At 41.8% G+C, this 14,674-nt stretch overlaps 1 protein-coding gene across 4 annotated transcripts in view; it reads left to right on the top strand.

Moving 5' to 3' along the window:
- The window catches only part of ADGB (androglobin), a 633,675-nt gene that overhangs the window by 115,986 nt on the left and 503,015 nt on the right, over window positions 1–14,674 (top strand). For all 4 annotated transcript variants that reach the window (XM_033939743.1, XM_033939744.1, XM_033939742.1 and 1 more), the window contains one exon: window positions 8,486–8,596. In XM_033939743.1, the coding sequence (XP_033795634.1) occupies window positions 8,486–8,596 (111 nt within the window). The remainder of the gene's footprint in view (window positions 1–8,485; window positions 8,597–14,674) is intronic.

The raw sequence follows: 14,674 nt of genomic DNA, 5'->3' as shown, positions 1-14,674 counted from the left end.
AAAGGAAACTCCAAAGTGAGAGGGCATAGAAAGAGGTTAAGAGGTGATAGACTCAGGAGTAATGAAATACTTTTTTTCAGAAATGGTGGTACATGCATGGAATAGTCTCCCAGCAGAAGTGGTGGAAACTAAGACAGTATCTGAATTCAGGGAAGTGTGGGATAGGCACATGGGATCTCTTAGTGAGAGGAGGAGATAATGGATGCTGTGGTTGGGCATACTGGATGGGCCATTTGACCTTTATCTGCCATCATGCTTCCATGTTTGTTTGGCTCCGGATTTTCAGGAGCTGTTTGTCCTGTGTAATTTAGATTCCTTGGCTGCGCAGGTTACCAAATACAGTGAAGACCTCTACAGAATCTGCAGGGTTAATTTGGTTTTAAATCAACAGTTTGAGGCTTTGGAACTGGGGCTGAAGGCGGCGGCAGTGGCTTCCTTTGTAGCATGCACCTGCCATACTATCCTGCATCTGGCTCCTACAACAGAGGAGGGCACCTATCCCCAGTTGCTGATTTGGGGGCTGGATTATGTAGTGGATGCTTTCTGATGTGTTCAGGGTCTTGAGCAAAGTCTTTGCATTCTCCATTTCTGCCCATCGGATGCTCTGGATTAGACAATGGACTGGCTACTTTGAGTAGACTACATTTCAATGGTCACTATCTCTTTGGTAAGGCATCAGATGATCTTATGACCAATGCGGCGGATTGTCGACCTAAGTCTTTGCGAGACAGTAGACCAAGTGACCTGGAGGGGCAGGTTGTGGTTCTTTTCATGGGTCTCTACTGTGTCTTCCACTCAGAGGTTTTTCACTTCTCATGACGCTGACATGACAGGTAACCAGCCATACTGCAGCAATAATGATTCTGTGGGAAAATAATTAGTGATCTTAAATGAAAAAAATTAACAGGTGGTAACGGGTAGCCAGCTCTTCATGAAGCTTCGAATGTGAAAGGGAAGCTCTGTTGAGTATATGCCACCTGGATTAGAGTATTTATCACCCAGAGTAAGTTAACTTACCGTGGTTCTATTTATTTGAAGATACATCTAAAATTATAAAGAAATATTAAGGGAAGGTTTTTTTGATTAGTGATGGTTCTATAGTTCAGAGCTAAGGCAAGACTAATTCTATATCCTACCTCTCTAGAGCACTTGAAGTCTTTTCCTTTACAAAAATTACAATTTTACAGCTAAAGAGCCAGTAGTATAACAACAATTTCATTTTATGGGTAAGATTAACTAGAACAAAGAAGTCATCGGCATAGCAGTAGACATTCAGATCATGCAATATTCACTTCTCCCACAAGATGGCAGTATTGCTTGAAAATGTAAATACTTCACAGAGCATAACAGCATAAAATTGCTTAGGAAACAGTGAAAGAGCCAGGTGAATTGTTTTGTTTCATTCCCTAGCAACAGTTATCTCTAGTAAAGTCTACAAACCAGTAATAAGAGCAGAATACAGATATAAATGAATATGAACACATGGAGACCAAGAAGACTGACACACAAAAAAATATCTCAACAATATTCTCATTCAATAGCAGATTCATATAAGCTTGAGAAGTTTAGTAGACACTTTTCTCTAATATATCTCTACAGTTCATAGTAGTTAATTCATCATTTTTCAACTTTTCAACTCCTCTTATTTTTCATTACGGGAATAGACCTCAGTGACTACATCTGCACAAGGTCGTCTGTTAAGTACAGATTTCAAAACGTAGTTGGCCTCCTCATTGGTCATATCCCTACTCCTCCTTGTGTTAAATATTCTTAATTTTATACTATAAATTATTTTTATGCAATAAATTAATTTTTTAAACTTAGCTTTTTCATAATGTTTAGGCAGTTAAACAGGACTTCGACATGGATCCACGTTTCGCAGGTGCTGTTTCAAGGAGATGCCTCTAGGTAAAGAGATGCATCAGAGAAAATTTATTAGAGAATAAATATCTTAAATATAAAACATTCATCACTAAAGTTATATAGACATTCTTCTTTATTTACCGATATTCAGATCTGTTGCCAGTTTCGAGTCTCATTCAATATAGCGGCGGCGTCTGAGGAACTATTTAAATATCTACTTGTCACATGACTATCTAAACCAATCAGAATAGAGTACTATGCAGAGCATCGAGAGATTTAAAAGTTAGATCAGAGACGGATAGTTGTATTAAGATCAAAGATCCATTTTTGCTCATGAAAATTCAAATATCTATCAATAGATATTTGAATTTTTGTGAGCAAAAATGGATCTTTGAATAAGAAGAGTTGAAAAGTTGAAAAATGATGAATTAACTACTATGAACTGTAGAGATATATTAGAGAAAAGTGTCTACTAAAACTTCTCAAGCTTATATGAATCTGCTATTGAATGAGGATATTGTTGAGATATATACTTTTTGAACTGGACCTCATTACAACTGTACTTTAAAATAAATAGCAATTAATAGGTACAAAAAAAAATAAACATGACACATATATTTCTGAAGAAAGGTAAAACTCAAACTGACTTTTCTGGCTGTGTTTGATCATCCAGATTGCTGAGTCGTCTATCTTTATACCTCATTCTCCTCCAAAAATTTGTCCAAGTCAAAAACGCCTTGAAAAGACCTTTTGGACGTGGGAGGGGTCAGCATAATGATAGACTGGCCAGACATGGCAACAGAGTAGTAGGGCACCTTACAGGGCACTGCTGTGAACTTCACAAAAGGGTACCACATAAACATCTCACCACAACTCCCTTATAGGTCATGGTGAGCCCCCCAAACCTACTAGACACACATATCTACTACCCCAATAGCCTTTATGGCTGCAGGTGTCACCTATATGGCTTACAAAAAATTAATGTATCTTTTATGACTTGTACATACTTGCTGAATGTCCAGCCTTACTTTGTTGTGAACCTCCTAGAACCATTATGGTATGGCGGTATATAAGAATAAAGTTGTTATTATTATTATTATTATTAACTATTGTTCATTTTACTTGTGTATTCTGCAATTGGGATTACACTGAGAGGATTTCTGAGCAGTATTTATTTAAGAAAGGAAACAAGGTAAAAAAGCTCTTACCCTGTAAAGTTGTCTTCCATAAGCTGCTATAGTTCAGGATGGATCTCAATACAAGGCTCACTCCCCGCAGCAGAAGATGATGATCATGTCGGGGTTACAAAAAAGTCAGACTGCAAATTATCATTTCAATACAAAGTGGTCAGTTAAGTTTTCTTGTATTCAGAAGCTTAATTTCAATTAATGAAGGAATTTTATGAGACTGATCTTTGGCAATTAGATGTCAGTTCTGTTCTCATTAGCTCCTTGCCTAACAAAGGGAGTGTACAGAATTATATAGGTAAAATCATCTTACATCAGTGGATTAGCTAACAATTAGTTAGTTCTATGCAAGGAAATCAATAAGTCAGCAAAAATACATAAAGGGGACTTTGATAGGTAGGATACAGATTTTTTTTAATATAGATATAAGAAATCATCTGAGTAAAAGTTTTAAAATGCAGACTGGTGTAATCTTTCACATACGTTACAAACCATGATACTTATTAGAAATACAACCTCTTCTAAATCCATAATTATAATTAAGAAGCAATATAATAACTCAAGAAAAGTGGCTGTCGACCACATTACAGAGAGATTGACAATCACTAGATACAGATGTCTAAGACATAATATTTTTCTCAACTGTTGATATGGAAATTATATCAATTGCTTATGAGAGCTTATTTAACCTAAACATACTATTTGCAGCTTGGACAAAGGAGACAAACAGTTTTCAGTAGTAATTTTTACCTAAAAATAAGCACCTTGTACTTTAGATTTGTTCTTCTTCCTCCATCCTGGAGTCCTCATCTAGGTTTAAAAACAATCCAACTCACATGCTAATCAATTACAGGTTCTTTTTCCTGAAGTCTTTGAGAATGCTAAAAGGTACATTGTCTCAACAACTTTTACTACTGATCAAATTAAGAGACTCTTAAGTCTCCCATTACAATTTCTGATAACTGCTATTAAATCATTCCCCTTAAATAAAGCTCCAGGTATGGATAGTCTAGGACAGGGGTCAACAACATTTTTAAAGCAAAGAGCCATTTCATCCCTCCTGCAACATATTTTCTTCCCCTCCAACTCCACTCACAAATATGCTCTTTCTTCAGCGGATCAGTGGTGATTCCTACAGCTGCCTGATGTTAACCCAGATGCTTCTCCTCTGTCACATCCTGCCCGGGCAGAAACAGGAAGTTCTGACAGAGGGCGGGACGTGGCAGAGGAGTTGCTTCCGAGTTTATTGGCAAGCAACTGTAGGAATCACTGGCACTAACCTGTTGAAGCAAGAGAAGAGCTGCAGCCAAGTGGTGAAAGAGCTGCATGTGGCTCTTGAGCTGTGGGTTGCTGACCCCTGGCCTAGGACAAGCAGGCAGTATATTCTCATGTGTGGGTGACATCATCCACGGAGCCCAGTACAGACAGTGTAAAAAGCAAACAGGCATTTTATCCTAAATGTTTGACCCAAGATTTACAAAGAGCCACAAAACCATCCGGTATAGTAGAGAGCACTTATCTTTAGATGTCTTGTTTGTAGCTTAACAGCAGACAGTCCAAATGAATCCAATCCAACGCAGCAAGCATTTCATGGCAATACCACTTCTTCATCAGAGCAAATAAGGATCAGCTTCTCAACATTGGCAGTGGAAGCATCATTGGCAGTGTGAAGCACAATTTCTCCTTCCTCTCTATCCCTGCGTTTGTTTCTCCCTCTCTCACCACTCTCATCCCTCCAGCTGTATTATCCCTGTTGGGAGCTAATAACCAGAAATCTCTGGGTACTAAAAGTCATTCGAGAGGGATACTCTCTTTACTTCATCAATATACCTCTGGATCATCCGCCAAGAGTCCTTTTTCAACCCTCAACAGATGTCCGTTCTTCGGGAGATAGAATCCCTCCTTCTTATCAATGCTATAGAGGAGGTTCCACTTGCATAGAGAAACGAGTTTTTACTCCTGGTATTTTCTCATCCCAAAGAAGACAGGAGGTCTACGTACAATCTTAGACCTTATGGGCCTCAACAGGTTTCTAGTGAAGGAAAAGTTTCAGATGTTATCCCTAGTAACTTTATATCCCCTATGCTTTCTAGATCTCAAAGAGGCTTATACTCACATTCCAGTGAATCCGACCTCCAGAAAATTCCTCAGATTTCAGATGGCAAAATACCATTATCAATACAAGATCCTGTCCTTTGGCCTGCATCATCTCCCAGAATATTCAAAGAGCTTGGTGGTAGTGGCAGGGGCCTTGCGGTCTCCAGATCTCCAGGTGTTCCCCTATCTGGACGATTGGCTGATCAAAAATCCAACCTCTCAAGGGGTGATTGCAGCAACTGGCTTAAGAATTCTCTTCCTTCAATAGTTGGGTTTCAAAATCAATTTTCCCAAATTCCAACTTCAACCCTTTTAGAATCTGCAATTTATCAGAGTCCTGCTAGACACCATTTATCTCAGAGTATTTCTTCCTCAGCAAAGACTAGAACATTTGATTCAGCTTTGCACTCAGATTTTTCACCTGCAATCACTCTTGGCCAGGAAATGATGGTGCTACTGGGTTACATGGCTTCCACGATGCCTGTTACTCCACTTGCGAGACTTCATATCTGGCACCTCAATGGACTCTCACATCTCGGTGGTCTCAAGCACTCGACCCACTGTCTCAACACATTACCATCACTACTTCACTTCGACAATCTCTGCAGTGGTGGATGAACCCTTCTAATTGTTCCAGAAGGTTGTTCCACAAATCTCTATATCAAAAGGTTCTGACAATGGACTTGTCCACTTACGCTTGGGGGGGCTCATCTGGATGGTCTTTGTGCTCAAGGTCACTGGTCTGCCCAAGACTACCTTTGCCAAATCAATCTGTTGGAACTTCAAGCAATCTTCAATGCTTTCAAAGCTTTTCAGCACATTGTCACCAACCACATCCTTATTTGCACAGACAACCAAGTCGCAATGCATTACATAAACAAGCATGATGGCACGGGCTGTCTCCGCCTTTGTCAGGAGGCCCAAAAGATTTGAACCTGGGCGATTGTTCACAACATATTCCTGAAAGCAATATACATTCAAGGAGAAAAGAATTCTATTGTAGACAAACTCAGCAGGTTTGTTCAGCCACATGAGCGGATGCTCAATTCTGCAGTTCTGCATCACATTTTTTCTCAGTGGGGGGACTCCTCAGATAGACTTATTTGTGTCCCCCCTCAACCACAAGCTGCCCCAGTTTTGCTCCAGGCAGTATTCTTCCCAACGACTGGAAGCGGATGCTTTTCTACTGGATTGGACGCACAAGTTTCTCTATGCGTTTCCTCCAATCCCTCTCATCCTCAAGATGCTTGTCAAGCTCAAATGGGAGGAGGCCACCATGATTCTCATAGCTCCTCAGTGGCCCAGACAACCCTGGTTTTCCCTTCTGCTTCAACTCAGTACCAAGGAACCAATCTCTCTTCAGATTTCTCCATCTCGTTTCTCGCAGAGTCGCGGATCTCTTCTGCATCCCAGTCTTCAGCTTGGTACCTTTCGGCCTGACTTCAGCGGCCCTTCATCTTTCCCAGCCTGTCAGACTCATTTTGGAAGCATCAAGAATACCATCTACGCAACAGTGTCATCAATACAAATGTAAGCAGTTTTCCACGTGGTGTACTCTTTATCATCATGATGCTAAATCCACCTCTGTGCCTTTAGTATTGGATTACTTTTCTACATTTATCCAATTCAGGCCTCAAGACCACTTTGATTAGAGTTCATCTCAGTGCTATCAATGCTTTTCATAGACCAGTTATCAGAAAACCTCTTGCTACTCATCCTCTCGTATCCAGGTTTATGAAAGGACTTTACAACATCAAACTTCCTCTCAAACCACCTCCAGTAGTTTGGGATTTTAATGTGGTCCTTAGACTAATGAAGCCTCCTTTTGAACCAATGTCCTCGGCTCATCTTAAATATCCCACTTGGAAAGTGTTTTTGCTCATCTCTCTTACATCTGCTCGAAGAGTAAATGATCTTCAGGCACTGATGACGGATCCACCTTTTACAGTGTTTCATCATGAAAAAGTGGTGCTCTGCACTTATCCAAAATTCCTTCCAAAGGTAGTCACTGAATTCCATCTCAATCAATTTATTGTGCTGTCAGTGCTTTTTCCCAAGCCTCATTCTCACACTGGCGAAATGGCTATTCATACTTTGGACTGTAAATGAGCTTTGGCCTGCTACTTAAGCGTACTCAACCTCATAGGACATCTCCTCAACTCTTTGTCTCATTCGATCCTAATAAGTTGGGATGTCCTGTATCCAAAAGAACTATTTCTACATGGTTGGCGGCTTGTATCGCTTTCTGTTATGCTCAGGCTAGGCTAAAACTGGGGAGTCATGTCGCAGTTCCCAAGGTCTGAGCTATTGCAGCTTCAGTTGCTTTTTTACATTCCATCCTGTTGTCTGGAATCTTATTCCAGACGGCATGGTCACTTCGGCCAAGCAGTATTACAAAATTTAATTTCTTAATGGCCATCACTCCCTTAATTTCATTCTAGTAAGCTAAGGAGTCCCACATGTGAGAATATGCTGACTGCTTGTCCTGGGATAAAGCACAATTACTTACTGTAACAGGTGTTATCCAGGGACAGTTGGTGTTATCCAGGGACAGATATTCTCAAAACCCATTCACCTCCCCTGGTTGGTTTCTTAGCTTGCTTACAGAACTGAGGTACTGTGAGCCTATGTCAGGTGGGAAGGCACTCGCGCATGTGCGGTGCGGGCAGTTCACGAACTTTCTCAAGTTCTTAAAGTGGCGATGCACTTTTAAAGCTGTCTGTAACGGGGTTCTATAGATGACATCACCCACATGTGAGAATATCTGCCTGCTGTCCCTGGATAACACCTATTACGATAAGTAACTGTGCTTTCTTGTAACTCTGTTCTTTACTGAAAGGCACCTGGGCTACATTTGCCTTTCTTGCAGCTTCTCTGTTTTGATAATATCCTTCAAAGATACTTCATTCCATGCAATGATTGATCAATTGATGCTTTGCCTCAGTTTCTAGTGTATAGGTTGCTCTATTTTTTTGGGGTTTTTTTTTAAATAGTACCAATAGCCTGGTTCCACCTTGGTTAGGATAGATTCCATCTTTTCAGAATACATTCTTCACCCCATCCCCAGCTTCCCCTGACAACCTAAGTCCCCTTGTTTGTACTTTTGTCTCATTCATACACTGAAACTCTATTCTGCCTGCTTCTTGGGTCTCTATGCATTTCTAGGATTTGGTTTCCTACATTTGGTTTCCTGCAATTTTCTGTACTTTATGGGTACCCACTATACCCTAAAATCTTATCTAGTTTAAGGATCACTGGAATTTCTGTTTTATGTTTAACTAATAAATGATAATAAGAAAAAAATGTATATTTTCTTTATTTTTTCCTTTTTGTGACAGATAAGATTGACATTAAAGATGCTGGGAAGAAAAAGGGGGAAAAAGAGAAAACCAAGGCAACCTCTCGACCCCTTTCAGAAGTTCCAAATGTTCAGACATCAATTCATGAAAGTAAGCTATAAGTGCAGTCTATATTTTATAAATATTGTTAATAGAAAACATAACAAATGATCTTTATTCTCATTCAAGATATTATGGGCCCGTTTTACAAAACCACAGTAGAGATTCCCGCACGGCAAATGCAATACAGCCCATCCAATTCCTATGGGCTGTGTCATATTTGCTGTGCCAGTACCCACCACTATGGCTTTGTAAAAGGGGCCCTATTTGAGGTAATGTATGTGAAAGATGTTTTTGTAAATCTCATTTGGAAAACATATGTTAACCAAAGTTAAAACAATAATTGGCTTTAGATTTAGCCACTCATCTTTCCAAAGCTGTGCTTTAAAAAAGTAAGTTACAACTAAGATACAGGAGGTAAATCGATGATCCACAGAAAGTTTACATTCTAAGTAGGTACCTGGGGCAATGGAGAACAAAGTTAGTAGGCCCACAGTTAGAAGAAAGTAGTGCCTAACAACCTAGGATCTTCGATTTTGGCCAAAACCAACGCTGTGACTGAAATTTGCCGCTCAGTTTTGGCAGAAACTGTAAATTACCGTACCCTCCCACCCAACCCATAAAGTCTTCCTCCTCTCTACCCTCCTTTCCTGCCACCACTCTCCTCTGCCACCCCCCATCCCCAATTCCACTTGTAGGCCCTTCCCAGGCATACCTCAGGAAGGCCTTTGTTCAGAGGCAGCCATTTCCCAAGCAGGCTCCATTCACAAAATAGCTGCTGGGGCCCTCCTCTAGCAATCTCATGAGACTGCAGCAGAAAGCCTTGGTAGCCATTGAGATAAAGCAGCAGTACAGGCCAAGAACGAGTGAGATTTGTTCCTGTTCCTGAAGAAGTCACTAGACCACCGTGATGGAGAGGGGGAAATGATTGTGTGGTGGGGAAGTAAGTGATCTTGAGGAGCGGAGGATTGAGTTTCGGGTTGCAATCAAAAACGCACTGGCATTTTCTTTTGAAACCTGAACCCAGATTTTGGTCTGGTTTTGTTGCCGAATCCAAAACTGAAACAGACGAAGCATCAGTGATTGAAGCAGATTTTGAATACTTCCCTGTTTCTCAACTTGCTTAACTACTTGTCCATTTTGGAGTCCTCTATTAAATATGCATCTCCAGAAGGTTTATACTACCGTGGATATTCCCCTCATCAATTTTATTTACTGTTCTTTGTGTCTCCAGTATTTGCTTCTGCTCTACCAATGTAAAATAATATTTCTGTTGAAAAGCATAATGTAGCAGGCATCTGTGATACATAGTTCAAAATACTTTCAGTTTTGTCACTTTTCTTTGCACAAAAGGGAGGGAAGTTTTCAAAGGGGCCTTTGCTGTGGTTAAATTCATGTTTACCCATAGCAAATCCCTTTGATAACTAGCCATCCAAATATGTAATATTTATTTATCTTAAGGCTATACATTGAGTAAAACTTTTAATCACATGATTAATCATAATAAAAAATGTTAATCATGTGATTAATGGCATGATCCAAATGTAAAAGGGCTGAAATACATTTAGCATGTATATATGTAAATATATAGTTTACATTTTTTAAAATTGTTCCTAAACATTGAACAAATAACTCTGAATTGACTCCCTAGTCATTAGTAATGGTATAGAAACTTTCAGTAAACAATAATTCCAGTTCCAAAAAAAACCCCAGATTCCTTCAGGCATGTGAAAGGCAATCCTATAAGCTTGCGCAAAGAGATATGCACCAATTAAATGTCAAAAAGTGGCTGTTCGGGGAAAAAGTGTCAGCTCTAACCTGTGTGCCCTGTCCCCCACCTACCTCCGGATCAAATCAAACCTCACTACATTTGGTTTTGTTTTTTTATTAATTTTTTAAATCAGGCTTTTCCTCTCTGTTCAGAGTGGCCCTTCTGCTGCAGGTTCTTAATTTCTGCCCAGATACGTGGGCTTCTTTCCATGATGGTCTGCCTTGTCCCCCACCTACTTCACAGCTCGGCTGAAATTGAATCTTCAGGCTGCCCAGCAGCAGCAACAAGATGAACCAGTTGCCATCAGTCTCCCCCGGAAGCCACTTCTCTAGAGTGTCCCGCTATTGCGGGAACAGGAAGTTGCTTCAAAGAGAAGGCTTCCAGGCCAGGCTGATGACATCAGACTCACCTCGCTGCTGCTGCTGGCTGGACCGAACATTGAATTTCAGTGGGGAAGTAGGTGACGGACAGAGGAGAGAGAGAGATATATCGTCCCTTTAGGGGGGTGAAGGTTGGAGGGAAGGAGAGAGAGAGAGAGAAGCACTTACAGGAGAGGAGTTGGAGAGAGGGAGGGTGAGAGAGAAGAACCCATGGGAGACAGAGTTGTGTGGGGAGAGAGAGAGAAAGAAGCACCCTTGGTGGAGGGAAGGAGAAGCACCCATGGGGGGAAGGAGGGAGAAGCACCCATGGGGGGGAGGGAGGGAGAAGCACCTGCGGGGGGAGAGATGGAAGGAGGGAAAGAGGGAATCACTGAAAGGGTATAGAACAGGGGTGGGCAACTCCGGTCCTCTAGGGCAGGAATCCAGTCAGGTTTTCAGGATTTCCCCAATGAATATGCATGAGATCTATTTGCATGCACTGCTTTCAATGCATATTCATAGGGGAAATCTTGAAAACCTGACTGGATTCCGGCCTTCGAGGACCAGAGTTGCCCACCCCTGGTATAGAAAATGGTTGAAAAGGGGATGGAGCAGCAATGAGCCTAGTGGGTGGATGATTAGGGGTGGAGCTGGGGCAGGGCTCCAGGGGTGTCATTATTAGGTTCTCAGGCTTTGGGTTGGGCATTCTGTATATAACATTCACTACTTAAACATGCCAGCTTTAGTGTGTATAGGATATTTGACAAGAGTAGTAGCTATCATCCTGCGCAGCAAGAAGTCAACCATTGCTGCATATGCTAAGACTTGCTGGTGTTTTCAAGCTTAGTGCACTCAGAAGAGCAAAGACCCAAGCTCAGCATCGATCCCGTTAGTGTGCCACACAGACATCTAATAAATAAACTGAGTGCTCTTGGGATGGGTCGCAAAGTGAAGGGCTGGGTCAGGAACTGGCTGAGTAGAAGGCAACAGAGGAATCAATGGAGATCGCTCTGAGGAAAGGGATGTTACCAGTGGTGTGCCTCAAGGTTCTGTTCATGGGCCTGTTCTTTTTAACATTTATATAAATGATATTGCTGAAGGGTTGTCGGGTAAGATTTGCCTCTTTGCGGATGATACCAAATCTGCAATAGAGTAGACACGCCGGATGGTATGAATAACATGAAGAAAAACTTGGCGAAGCTTGAAGAATGGTGTGAAATTTGGCAGCTAAAATTTAATGCTAAGAAATGCGAAGTCATGCATTTGGGCTGTAAAAACCAGGGTGAATGGTACAGTTTAGGGGGTGAAGAACTTTTGTGTACAACGGAAGAGCGGTACTTGGGTGTGATTGCATGTGATGATCTTAAGGTGGCCAAACAGGTTGAAAAGGTGACGGCAAAAGCTAGAAGAATGCTAGGTTGCATAGGGAGAGGTATGGCTAGTAGGAAAAAGGAGGTATTGATGCCTCTGTATAAGACTCTGGTGAGACCTCATTTAGAATATTGTGTACAATTCTGGAGGCCGCACCTTATAAAGAGGATGGAGTCGGTCCAGAGGAAGGCTACTAAAATGGTGTGTGGTCTTCGTAATAAGGCATATGGGACAGACTTAAAGATCTCAATCTTTATACTGTACTTCAGAGGAAAGGCGGGAGAGGGGAGATATGATAGAGACGTTTAAATACTTACATAATATAAATGTGCATGAGTTGAGTCTCTTTTCATTTGAAAGGAAACTCTGCAATGAGAGGGCATAGGATGAAGTTAAGAGGTGATAGGCTCCGGATCTGAGGAAATACTTTTTAATGGAAAGGGTGGTAGATGCTTGGAACAGTTTCCCAGAAGAGGTGGTGGAAACAGAGATTATGTCTGAATTCAAGAGGGCCTGGGATAGGCACGTGGGATCTCTTGGAGAGAGAAAGAGATAATGGTTACTGTGGATGGGCAGACTAGATGGGCCATTTGGCCTTTATCTGCCGTCATGTTTCTATGAGAATGGGAAACAAAGCATGCCTAATTTCCAAAAGATTCTATGAACAGGTACGTTTTTAAAGCATGTCGAAATTATTGATGGGTCAACTGACATAATTAGGAAATTCAAATCCTTATCCCATAATGCCGCTTGGAAGGACAGCAGACGCTATTGAAATCTTTTAAATTTAAAACCCTTAGTGGATGGAAAAGAAAATAGTGTGTGAGATTTCCTGGAGTGCTTAGATCTATTACTTGTAAATGATTCCAAGAGATATTCTGGGATTAAGCCTGCCAGTATCTTGAAACAGAAGGATCCAAATTTAAACTTAATCTGTACTTCAATCGGTAGCCAATGTAGTTGAAATGGTGATGATCGGATTTATGTAATGAAAAAATATTTAAACAGAAATGTTTTAAGGTTAGATTTGAATTTTGTTAAGCAGTCTTCTTTTCTAAGGTAATGAGGTAAGGCATTCCATAACCTTGGTAATATTGAGGGGGAAAATTGTAATGGCAGTTGATCAAAGAATGCCGGAGTATGTTCAGCTCTTGCTTTAAAAGTAAGAAGAAGGATTTTATAGAGTTTATTCATTTGTATCTCGCTTTATTCAAAGTGGGTCACAGCAAGTAAGATGCTACAATCCGAGGGCTGCAAAAGGCCAGCGTGACCCGGCCTCTCTTCAGCCCACTGCGGGCCGCCGAAAGCTTTTTCTTTCCGCTCCAGCGCCTCCAAGGCAGAGGAAGGAGGAAGCTTCCTCCATCGTGTTCCTCCTTCCTCCACCCGACGCCACTCGAGCAGGAGGATTTGCCCTGCCCTGCTGACTTTGCGAGCCAGCTCTACTTCAGCCCATCCGAGGGCTGCAAAAGGCCAGCGTGACCTGGCCTCTCTTCAGCCCACTGCGGGCCACCGAAAGCTTTTTCTTTCCGCTCCAGCGCCTCCAAGGCAGAGGAAGGAGGAAGCTTCCTCCATCGTGTTCCTCCTTCCTCCACCCGACGCCACTCGAGCAGGAGGATTTGCCCTGCCCTGCTGACTTTGCGAGCCTGCCCTTATCCAGCCCATATTTTATTATTTCTTTTCTGTACCATATTTTACTATTCTTATCTGTACCATATTTTACTACTGTCTTTGCTCCTGTTTAGATGCTAAATTTTTCTCTGTTTTTGCTTAGTTCAGCACCAAATTTTACCATATTTTACTATTGTCTTTGCCCCTGTTTAGATGCTACACTTTTCTCTGTTTTTGACTAGTTCAGCACCAAACTGTATCCTCAGCCAAAGGTTTCTTACCAGTCTCTCACTTTTTCAGCTGACCCATTTCCCCTAGCACATCCTGGGCTACATACATACCTTAACTGTGCAATTCTCCCTCGTTACCCATTTATTGACCCAAGTCTCTCCACTCTAGGCACCACATGGAAAGCGCTTAGCCGCCAATTGTCCTCACTGATATAGCCCCCCTTAGTCCTAAAAAAAAAAAAAATAAGGCTCTCCCTCCCTACTTGCCCCTGCTCTTAGCCAGCTTGACTTAAATTTCCCCTGCTCCTTCCGCAACCAACTCTATTCCCCCTTGCTGCAGACTCTCTCACACCAACCACCCCACCATGAACCCATCCTTCTGGATCCTTCTCCTCCTACTCTGCTCACCTCTCCATCCTTCCCTCTGTCTGAAACCTCCCTCCCCCAACCTATTCGACCCCGCTAACACCAATACTATCTGCCCCGGACTCAGAATCCCCACACTGATACGCACCAGAAACTCCCCTCCCAAGAAAAACCCCCGAAAAGTCAACCAAGATTCTCTAAAGCCCCTACCCCCTGCCAATCTTCTCAACACTGTCCCAGACTCTCTCACCCCAGTCCCGACACTTTATTGCAATGCTAGATCCGCGTGCAATAAGACCCAAATCCTGAGAGACCTTCTAGTTGAGCTCGACCCTGGTTTTCTGTGCATCACAGAATCATGGATCGCCAAAGACGATCTATTCACACAAAACGAACTCCTCCCCCACGGTTACCAAGGCCTCTT

This window comes from Geotrypetes seraphini, chromosome 3 (assembly GCF_902459505.1).
Source record: "Geotrypetes seraphini chromosome 3, aGeoSer1.1, whole genome shotgun sequence".
Taxonomy (NCBI): Eukaryota; Metazoa; Chordata; class Amphibia; order Gymnophiona; family Dermophiidae; genus Geotrypetes; species Geotrypetes seraphini.
This window is presented reverse-complemented; position numbering and strand designations above follow the sequence as displayed.